Raw genomic sequence first — 11580 nt, 5'->3', positions numbered from 1 at the left:
AAAATTAAATCCACAGATCTCACTTAGGCCTCATTCAGTTTGGAGGATTTTCATAGGAAAACATAGGAACAAGAATTCTAGAGGAAAATTTCTTATATATGCATTCGGTTTGTAGGAAATGCGTACAGGAATTTCGTAGGAATATTACTCATTTCCTGTGTTTTTGGAGGAAACTACACATCCAATCAAAGCTCATTTTGCGCAGAGAAACGAGGCAAGTCAATTTCTTAGGATAGCAAGTGTCATCCTCTCAAATTTCTATACTGCTCCTAATTCCTACATTTTGGTTTTCTCCAAACCGAATGAGCCCTTAAATGCCCCATCTATCCTCCGGAGGATAAGTTTGTTTAAGTTTCAAACTCTACTGAAAAATAACCAGTTTTAACAAGGAACGCGTGACATCGAACTCGAGTTTGATCATGGTGGATGAAACAGCCACCATCCAAGCAAATGGATGTTTCTCGTAGTATAAAATGCTTCTTTGGTGGCATCCATTCATTTAAAAATTGGTATGAAAAGCTTTTAAATTGTACAAACAGATTTGATCCCTTGGTTGGACATTGATCTTTATATTGGCACAAGTACAATCTTTTATCCAAATTTGCAAAACGAATATTCTTTTTTCAATCATATTTTGCACTTCTTTTTTTAGGGTTATTTTGCACTTCTATTCCTACCATGTTTCTGCATTTTCATGAAAAAAAACAGACCCTTATAGGCCAGACAGGATCATAGAGGATTACAGGAAATGAACGCAGCTAACTTCATACTCAGTTATACACACGGGATGGCGATCAAATTTGTTCTAGACAGCTCTGATAGCTTTCTCTCTCAGGATTGCAGATTTGTACACTCGCAAAATATCGACTCTCCTCCCCTTTTTACACCTAGACGAAAACTTATACATGACGCCTATCTTCTCCGCGGTGGCATCAGGTAGATAAACTCGCTGAGCCAAACCCTGACACGACTATAAGCTCAAACTACAAAATGTACAAAGTCTCAGTACAACATGTTTATTTCTAACTTGGCTTGAAGCAGCCCAAAAGCAGGCGGCAGAAGGTAGATCTCGGTGGCCATGGTTAGCTGTACATGGTCATTCCTATGCCATTAGGAAGGATACTGCGACGACTGAAGTCCAATCCTCCTCTCTGAATTTAAAGTATATATAAACACACGTTAAAAGAACAGTTCATCAGAAGAGAATGCCCAAGACCAATTTATTTCAATGATGTATCAGTAAAAAGATTGAACACTGCATCTTACCACCAGCAGCAACAAGTTTTTCCACTCGAGCAACAATGTGCTTCCCATATGTATATTTCTTCAGTGCATTTAAATGAACCTTTATTCGTGAAAGAATCAGCTCTCTCTGCTGATCATCACAAGTCTCTAGTACTTTCTGTACAACATAGTTACCAAACTGATCCTTCATCATGGCCTGCATGCGATCAAGGTAGAGACGTCAGACAGTTGAGCAGCCCTTTACGAGAATATAATTTCTCATTTTTTAAATAAACTATATTTTGCAAAGCCCAAAAGGTGCATATACAGATAAAAAACAATGTGTCATTTGCGGACTGTAACCAAAAACATAATGTGATCAATAATAATGAGTGTACAAGTATCCATTGAATGACAGCTTCGATTTGGTGCGGCCCACAGATGAAAGCAATTTTTCATGAACTTTGCAGATTTAGCGTGTTCTCGCGTATACATGTGTGATTGCCCTGGATTTTTTTTAAATTGTAAATGCACCTTCTGAATTCTTCAATATAAAGGGATCACTAGAGATCGGGAGCAAAAGCAATTACCGCCCAGTTCAGTTGGATGATAACGTATTTCAAAGCCACAGTGACACACTACATTTATGAACACGGTATATTTTGCAGTATTAGTGGCCTATTAGGTACAACTATGACATGTTTACCATTTGCAATGTCTTTTCATTAAACCATAGCTGTCACAATAACTAGCCATTATTTTTTAAATAAAACGTTCGGAAACCACTGTTCAGTAGGACTATTTTCTCTCTCTGAGAAGTTTTCAGATATAGCAAATACAGAGTATGTCAAACCCACTCAACATTTTACATGTCTCAATACATGTATGATATTACCTATCTAGGTTTATCAATTATATCATTCAACGCTGAGTGTGATTAAACAATATCTAGGGAAGTGCATAGTTCTTCTCACAAAGGTTAACCATATTTAAAGCTCAATGGATAGAGATATGTCATATGTGTACATCTTAAACTCATAAGTTCATAGTATCACATAATTACAGTGTGTTTTCTTTGTAAACGATCTCAAAGTTAGTTCCAGCACACCTCTAGACTGTATAGGTCACCAGGTTTTGTTATAAAAAAGAGGTAACGCAGTTTTTGTAGCACGAAAGCACCTCAAAGTTTTGAATACTACAATATTTTCAACAAACCATGGTATTACTGAACAAACACCAAAAATACTTCTGATCCAAACAAACCCTTTAGTAATACTCATTTTCTGACTTGGAGGTGACATTGTTAAATCATTGATACCATAGAGAATTGACATTGTACGATCCTCAATAGTAGTTTCATTTCAAAAAGTTCTTCATTGTGCTACTTTAATAACTTCACGCGTACCAATTTATTATGGCTTTCTAGAATAATCTGAATTTTCATGGTGACCCCTCATATAAAATCTTGAAAACTGCTAATCCCAATAAATTCTTCCCATCAGACTCCATGCTGCTATTATAATCACATCACTGTACGAGGGTGTGGCCAAAATAGTTTATCTGCGCGAAGTTAAAATACCTGGAGAGGCTCATTCTCGTCAGTAGTTCCAAGCATTTCATTTATGATAACTTCCCGCTCTGAAGGTCCTCCAAATGTTAGACACTTCTCGACAACATTTGAGGCAAATTTCTGTTGGCTCATCTGGATGATCTGTCCAGCTAGCTTTTCAATAATAAAAGACCGTTCATGAGGCTTCCCATGCTGCATAACATGCTGCACGAGAATAAATCAGACATCATCAATAGACAATATCCGTTAAAATACAAAGGAAATACAGAACATAGGACTGGGCTGTCTACCATAAAGGAGTGACCCATCATAAATTCAAGTGAGCTCTTAGGCTGGAGGGGTAACAAGGACTACGTATGTACTCTATCTAGAATAGACTACATACATCATATTTTCAATGTATATCAGTTGATTGAATTTGTTGGTTTAAGTTTTAACTTAAGTTCCTGATCAACTCCTACACATAAGATTTTATGCGCTTTATCACTTGCAGCAGTAACAAAAACAATGGTGAATTTTATTCTCCAAAATTAATGGTATATCATCATACTTCAGTCCAACAAGGTGGATTAGTGTATATGCACTTCCTTTGCTACACACATCCTGAATATCACCACTTCACTAGTTGCCAGAAGGTATTAGATTAAAGATGAATATTTAATTATTGGCAAAAAAACATTACGGAATCCTTACTGCGGCGTTTTCATATATACAGGATATTTACAAATATGAACGTGAATATCACAAAAAAGTGCACATACATGCTCATTCATGAAAACACAGTGACATGATCAGGCACAAATGCATGTACTTTATATGTAAAATACAGAGACATGGTCAGGCACGAACAGGTGTATCTCATGTAACGTTATGCACAACTTGATCAAGAGCATGCTTTACTAGGAATGGTGGTAAAAAAGGCTAATTATCAGGTGACCAGTCAAAATTGTCAGCAGATGCCAGGGCTAGGATGACCAATTTTACTAGAGAATTATTATTTCTGGATAAGTTGGGACATCAAACCAGGTCTAATTGGTTTTACAAGTCATTTTGGGCAAAAATTAGATGCAATATTCCTTAATGGCAGGCCTCAACTGCACTTCGCCATGAATTAGTACAATTACGGTATCACAGGGAAAGGCTTTGATATCATAATCTTTATTTCCCCAATGGTTAATGGTTGAAATTCCAAATTCTGGCATCAAAGCATACTACATATGATTTAAGTATGGTTCAGAAGTGGTATATCGTTCTAGTTTCATACAAGGTAGGTGTAGCTATAACAAAGTTGCTTTGTTTGGGCCTTTGGGGCCGTCGCAGCGGCGTGGCATAGATGATATGTTTTGCTGTGATGTTGGAGTAGCTGATATGTGTGGCATCCTGTGCGCGCCAGTTTCTTCCTTTTGTTTTCATTTCCTGCAGGCTGTTGTGATTTCTTTGGTCTGTTTCTTCAATGTGACGCTGGTCACTCCAGTGAGACTAATGCTTTATAAAAGCGGGGCTGGAATCTATTCTCTAAAGAAACAAAGCTGCTGAAGGAAAGATCAGGATGCCACATCAAGGCCGATGTTGCAGCTAGAAATTAGGAGATATAGTAACAAACCTGGATAACATAATTTCCATACTGGTCTTGTGCCAGCATGCATACAGATTGCAATATCTCATCCATGACAATTTGCTGTGTGTTTGTATCAGTGCAATGCTCCAGTACTCTCTGAGTAAAGGAAATAAATTCATGAGTTTAACTGAGATAAAAGAGTAATGCTGATCAGTATCATCACAAAGATCACCGAGTTGGAAATATAACCGAATGTCACTGACATGTGGCCCCTATACTCCACATGTCATCTTCACATGGGATGGTATTTTCCTTCTATACCTCTTTCTGATAATACTGATCTAACTTTCTGAACTTAAAATTCAGAGTTTCAAAACTGAATGCACAGAATTCAAAGACCAACCTGTATGACTCTGCAGCCATAGGGGTGAGTGGACAGTGTAACGACTTCACCATAGAATGTCGAGATAATAAACTGAATGGAATCTTCTGGTATACACTCAATACATTTCTGGATAACATGGTTTCCATTTTGATCACGCACACATCGCATGATATGACCATCAAGCTCAGTAACCATTTTTGTCTTCTGGTCCAGATCAACAACCTCTATTGCCTTCAGTAATGTGCATATGAATATACTTGAGTCAGTAATCCTAGAAGAATCTATGAAACATGGAACTACATGAATTATGTAGTACCTTTTGGATAACTCGACAACCATACATCTGAATGCTAAGAGTTAGTACATGTCCAAATAGTTTATTAGCCAACTCCCTGCGTTGTGTGGAGCTCCCATGCTCAAAAAACTGGAAAAAAAATAGTGGCAAGTCCAGGCATCCTTAAGAAAATGTAATTTAGAAAATGCTATGAGAACTGAAGAAAGAAACTGAGTGTCCTCAATGTCAGTGAGCAGCACCAGTGTCTCAGTAACGAATACCTTCTGCACTACATAATTCCCAAATACATCAGTCATCAATGAGAGAGCGTGAGGCATGATCTCCTCAAAAACCATGTTTTTTTCCTCAACTGTCGCAGTTTCAAGTTTTTGCTGTATGAAACGACTTCCATATTGGTCAGCGCTGCATAATCAAAGCAAACACCCTATGAGGATTCAGAATGCATCAATAAAAAAAATATTAGTAATCACAGGATCATCATTACTGCAAAGGGTTGCTGAGAAAACAAGAAAAAAGATGTGGCTTAAGGGGGAAGAGTTCCCTCCCTTAACGGTACATTATTTAGGTAGAAATCGGACCTCCGTGTGGATCAAATGCGGGTAGGCTAGCTTACACCCGTAAGTTCTAGCCATCCGAGCCAGCACTCGGTTCTAACATTCAAGTGTTAAGAATAAGCTGGTAGACTGCTTTGACAGATACACCCCCCGTAACTTAAAATATGATGTTTTGTGAAACTATGACAGTGTCAAAAAACGTCTTATATTAAGTTACAGAGGGAGTACTATTTAGGAATCATCTATTATAAGCCCACGTAAAGAATAGTGCTAGAGAAAATACGCCCCTGCCTTTATCCACAATGTGCTGCTCTACTTGTTGTGCTAGTGCAGATTTTGTTATCTTTCAGATATTTGAGTGTTCAGAAAATTGACATCAAATCCATCTCATGCGGAGGACGGCGAGGTCCCAGCCCATGCCGATACCATCAAGCAGCTCCCTCTCCCCCGTGTGTTTGGAACCGAGGGATCCACGTCAGAGGGGGCAAGTGCATTAGCTGCATCTAGTAGCTAGTGGCCAAGTCTATGCACAACACACCCTGGTACAATGCTCCCAAGGTGGAGCTCAATCATGGGGAGCAAGCTTGAGTGTGCAGTGAACCAGCTGTGGCCGCACCATGGTGAAGAGTGAGAAGAGGTTAGAGGAAAGACAAAGATAGGAACAATGGGAGGAGGGGCAAATCCATCATGTGGCAGGGTCTAACACTAGACAGGGAAAAGGTCTCAGTTTTTTAGAAGATGGCAAAATCTAAAAAAAAAAGGGCAGCCCGGTGCATGTAGCTCCCGCTTGCGCAGGGTCCGACCACTTTGGGTCTATTGTACGAAGCCTTTCCCTACATTTCTGTAAGAGGCCGTTTCCAGGACTTGAACCCGTGACCTCATGGTCACAAGGCACCAGCTTTACCACTGCGCCAAGGCTCCCCTTCGAAAAGATGGCAAAATCTAAACTGGCAAAATCGAGTGGGCACACACTTTTGCTCTTTTTTCCTTAGCATGTTAAGTGCAGAGAATAAGCTGGTAGACAGCTTTGACAGAATGACACATTATGCCCCTGTGAGGAAAGGCACTAGAGAAAATATGCCCCTGCCAATTGTAATCCAGAATGTATCGCTCTACTTGTTGAGTGTAGATTTTGCGATCTTTCAAATATTTGAGTGTGAGATGACAATGAAGAGAGTTGACACCAGGCTACCATCAATCCATCTCATGAAGAGGATGACAAGGTCCCAGCCAACAGTGGTACCATCAGGCTGCTCCCTCTCCCCTGTGCATTTGGAAACAATGGATCCACGCTGGAGGGGCGCAATCGCCGTAGCTGTATCTAGCAGCTAGCGGCAGAGTCTATGCGCAACACCCTGGGACGAAGCTCCCAAGGTGGAGCTACGTCACAGGAGCAAGCTCGAGTGTGCAGAAAGCTACGTCATGGTAGCAAGCTTGAGTGTGCAGGAAGCTACATCATTGGAGCAAGCTCGAGTATTCAGTGAACAAGTGTGGCCGTGCCATGGTCAAGGGTGAGGAGAAGAGGTTAGACATAGAGGAAGGAGAAAGATAAGAACAAGGAGGGAGGGGCGAAACCATACTGGTATTGCAAAGGTATGAAATGACCAAGTATACCTGAACTCCACCACATTCCCAGCAATCTCAGCAAGGTCAAAGCTTCTGGCCTTATTGCTTTTGAATTCATCCAAAAGTGAAGATGGAAAGTTCCCATTCATATAGCCACTTGGATCAACATTCCAACCAGTCAAGCTTCTCGTGTTAGAAGGAAACCTCAGATTCCGCTCACCGAGCCTAATTGGACTGCCAGGACCTGATGGGGAAGCAACAGGACTTCCCAAAGGGCTTCCAGGGTATGCCAGACCCATGCCGTAACCCAGATTGCTATAATAACCATGATTTGAGGCTACTGATTTACCAAGTGGCATTCCATATTGCTTCTGCTGAAGCAAAGCTTCAACATAAGCTTTCTGAACTGGTGTTAAATCAGCATACGAACTACCCACGAAACCTCTTTCCAAGTAAGGATCACTGTAGTTGGCTGCTTCCTGCGCTGTATATTGAGCTGTCTTCAGATACTGAACATAAAAAGGATCAGAGAGAGGAGACTGAAGACCAGTGGCTGTTTGATTATTGGATCTACCAAGGTTATGCAGATCAGATAGACTTAAGGCAGGTGGTGATGAAATATTGCTACCAAGGTTTCTTGAATCTGACCCGAGTGAAGCTATAGCAGATGCTGCTGCACCACTTTCAAACAGAGGAGGCATGCTACCTGAACCCATGTTATTCATCATCATAGAGTTGAAACCCGGATTGAGTGGATATCCACTGAGCCCATAGTTAAGAAATGCTGAATTTGTTCCATCAAGATTCTGATGTTGAGCAGGAGAACCACCTGGGCTTGCATTAGAAGATGGTGGCGACTTCTGATATGAACGAGCAGAAAGAGTAGAAGATCTTTTTATCTCCCCGTGTCCATCAAACCGTGTGTTCGTGGAACCTCTGAAGTCTGCTGGATTAGGTGCACTATTCTTAATATCAGCAAATGAAGAATTTGATGGTATACCTGCATATTCAGCATCTGCTTCCAACATCGCAGAATACTGCCTGCTGGTGACTTGAGCGGCTTGCGGGCCAAGAGCAAAATTATGGTAGTCACTGATCTCTCTCTGAAACTTTGATTGACTAATGTTGCTGTTGTCGTTCAAAGTGCCACCTTTTGACAAGTTCATGCTAGATAGTGCAGTTAATATATCATCAGGCTCAAGTGCTTTTGATGATACTGTGTTGAATGATGACGATGAGCAATTCAGTCTCTTCTCATTAGAACTAATCCTAGCGCCAACAGGTGGAAGGCCAGGGCTAGGAACCCTAGGGATATAATGGGAATCTGGTGTCGCATTCCTTGAAGCTGATGAACCCAGAACAGAAGCAAAAGTTTGAGATGCAGATGCATTAATACTGGAAAGACCGCCGACACTTTGTGCATTACCAACAGAGCGCTGTGCATCCATAGTATCATTATGTAAAGAGTATTGGTTCTCAGAAGGATCAACTGATTCCTGGTTGTCAAGAAATGAATTGCGACTGGCTGCACGAGAGGAATGTTCTGAAGTAGGTGTTCTGCGGCCAAGGTTATCCTGAAATAACAGAAATTAAACTAAATCAGTTGTCCACTGAGCAAAAATCTGCAGAGGAAATCGATAAATTAAGGCTCTGTTTGGAATGTCGTTTCTACTTTGAATACACTTGTAAAAGTTACAGGCCACCGGCCGTCGTTTTCGTTTCCACCTGCAAATCACTACTGGCCGGTAAGATACACTCGTAAGAAAAATACACCTGTATTTATTTACACCGATTCCAAGCGCGGCCTAAGGTACTAAAAAATAAAACATAAATAAGAAGAAGGTGTTATTCATGTTCCAAGGATAAATTGCGCTGCTGGAGTAGTAACTACCAAGAAGAAAAAGGATCTCGCTTAAACAGCAAATGGATTGCAGTTGTCTTGGAAGTAAAAATCAGTTAATGACTCCTTAACACAAAGAAATCACATTAGTTGCAGCCTTACAGGTGTGCACGTCTCAAATGTATAGCTATAATGGGTACCGAATTGCACGAGACAGTTGTTTTAACTTCTGAGACGTACCACAGTCCACAGCACAGAAACCAAATATTGCATGTTTGTGCAAACTACAGAACCGCACCACTCTATTATGTGATTTGTAATAACTGGTGAGGTCCACCCAGCGCATGCTTTCACAGGTGCCCAAACTCAGGCAGGAAAGAAATTCCAAACTTCTAGCCAGACACCATGCACCCACAGTCCAACTTCTAACTGGATAGCGTGCTGGAAATGGCCAGGCTTGCTTATTCAATCCAAAGGAGGGGATCTAGATCCCAGAAGTATCTAGTAAACAATAGCAAGCGACATACTACAGCAAAAACCATTAATTTTGATATGATAACCCAATGGATAAACTTGAGTCAGCTATGAGAGTTTATGATAACAAATAGCAACCTTTGTGGTGCCAAGGGAGACGAACCTGAAACATATCAGCAAAGCTGCGTTGCCGTCCTAGTGATAACCCAATGAGCCCATCACCTCCTCTATCCACCCACTCTGCAGCACCGCCCACACCCTTGCTTCCATCCTCCTCTCGATCGAAACCAGGATTCTGCGGGAACAGCGACATCCCGGCGGCCATCCCCTGTCCAGCCTCCTCCTGCACTGCCTTTCTCCTGTCCCCAATCCCTCCCACCACTCCTACCCCTGCCTTCAGCCGCTGTGTTGACCGCCAGTCCTCCTTTGTCAGGACCGGCGGTGGCAACCTCGGGTTAAGATTGGCGTGCGAGTAGTAGTACGACAGGTAGGCTGGGTCAGCCCGGAGCTCCTCCTCCGACAGGAGTCCGCCATGTCCGTTCAACTCCTCAGTATCAGGAACGGCGGCAGCAGCCCGGGGCGTCTCACCACCGCCGCGGAGCAGGCCGCCGATGGCGTTCAGCGAACCCTCTATGGTCGGTGGCGCCGACCCGCTTCGGAATATGCTGAGCCGCTCCTTCTCACCAGCCTCCTCCCCTCGCCGACGCGCTCCGCCGCCACCGGCACGGAGCAGCGCGTCAAGCTCGTCCTCCGGCTCTTCCTCCTCTCTCACGCCGCCCATCTCCTGACGCATCGCCAAAGGGCTCTCGCTGAGCATTCCTCCAATCCTGCATAACACGAGCCACCAAATCACGCAAAGCAAACAAACACCAAAACCGAAATGGAAAGCTCGTGCAAAAGCCGCACCGCCGACTACCCGTCGCGGACGCTGCTCTCTCCGCAGGACACACGGAACCCCACCGAAGAGCGAGAGCAACCACGGCTCAGTCAGAGTCAATCAGAAAACCTGCGGCCCTCGGGTCCCCCGGGCCAAAGCGCCACCGAATCGCGCGCCGCGAGCCCGATCGGGGCAGTGGCGGCCATTTCCAACCGGGGCGCTTTTGGGGATTCGGGAGATCGGGCTACTGCGGAGCGTGCGGGCTCAGATTGGGCTCCGATCGGCCGGCGATTTCGCCATTTTTGGGGGCACCGGACCCAAGGCTTCGAGCTGCTTGGAGAAGGGGGGTGGGGGAGAGAGAGAGAGAGCACACAGTAAAGGAGCTGCAGCAGCAGTCAGGAACGGAGCCCGAGGAAGGAGACGGCGGACTGATAAGCACGAGCTCCCCCCGGAACCCCAGCCGTCCGATCGGGTGAATCGGCGGACGAGATCTTCCCCGCCTCAAGAACCCTCTAGGGTTTTATGACTTTTATTGCGGGCGCTGGCGCAGGAGTTATTTCCCTCTGATCCGCGGGCCCCGAGCCTGTACTGGACTCACTTGTATTTAGTTGAGAGATTAAGGTGTAAATAAATAGTACGCTTTTTTCACTGCGCCCTGAGTGTTTGTTTTTTGGGATGGGTGTGGAGTAATCCTTAATTTTCTCTATAATTGGGATTGGGGTCCTGGGAAGGGCCCACTTGGTAGAGGAAGCACGACGTGGGCCCCGGGCACGTGGCGGCGTCGGCTCCTAGATTCATTCGTGCAAAATGGACGGGGCGGATTGGAACAGTTGGCTCCGACCTCAGGTCCTGACAGTGACCAGCGGAAACAGTAACTTTGGAGATATAAATAATGGCGACGTGCTTGTGCTTTCATTCCTGGAGCTAATTTCGGATAAGCCCTTGACTTCGAGGATTAATTTTCTAACTAGTGAGGGTATCATGTGATGTTCACCTTTTTTTAGAAAGGACCCAAATCTATTATTTATAAGAGCAACTCCAACGAGGCGACCCATTTTGTCCGCTGGCGTCCGTTTGGGTCGGCGCGGACACAAAAGGCGGCCCAACGCACCGACCCAAACGGACGCGCGTCCGTTTGGCGTTCGCATGGCGACCCATTCCCGACCCAATTTTGAGTCGGATTTGCGTCGGCGCGGACACGAGACGGATGCGCGCGCGCCTTCTCCTCTCCCCTGGC

General features: G+C 43.7%; 1 protein-coding gene across 1 annotated transcript; it reads right to left on the bottom strand.

Annotated features, from left to right (window-relative positions):
* Positions 1 to 739: 739 nt before the first annotated feature.
* On the bottom strand, positions 740 to 10751 carry LOC123079735 (pumilio homolog 1). The gene is made up of 10 exons (XM_044502530.1): positions 10373 to 10751; positions 9630 to 10293; positions 7201 to 8726; positions 5293 to 5434; positions 5054 to 5161; positions 4756 to 4968; positions 4398 to 4508; positions 2804 to 2998; positions 1267 to 1441; positions 740 to 1151 (listed from the first exon to the last, which is right to left on the bottom strand). The coding sequence occupies exons 2-10, from the start codon at positions 10281 to 10283 to the stop codon at positions 1111 to 1113; spliced, it is 3165 nt and encodes a 1054-aa protein (XP_044358465.1). The 5' UTR covers positions 10284 to 10293; positions 10373 to 10751; the 3' UTR covers positions 740 to 1110.
* Positions 10752 to 11580: the final 829 nt, after the last annotated feature.

Source organism: Triticum aestivum, chromosome 3D (assembly GCF_018294505.1).
Source record: "Triticum aestivum cultivar Chinese Spring chromosome 3D, IWGSC CS RefSeq v2.1, whole genome shotgun sequence".
Classification (NCBI taxonomy): domain Eukaryota; kingdom Viridiplantae; phylum Streptophyta; class Magnoliopsida; order Poales; family Poaceae; genus Triticum; species Triticum aestivum.
The sequence above is the reverse complement of the archived record's forward strand: the minus strand, read 5'-3'. Positions and strand labels throughout refer to the sequence as shown.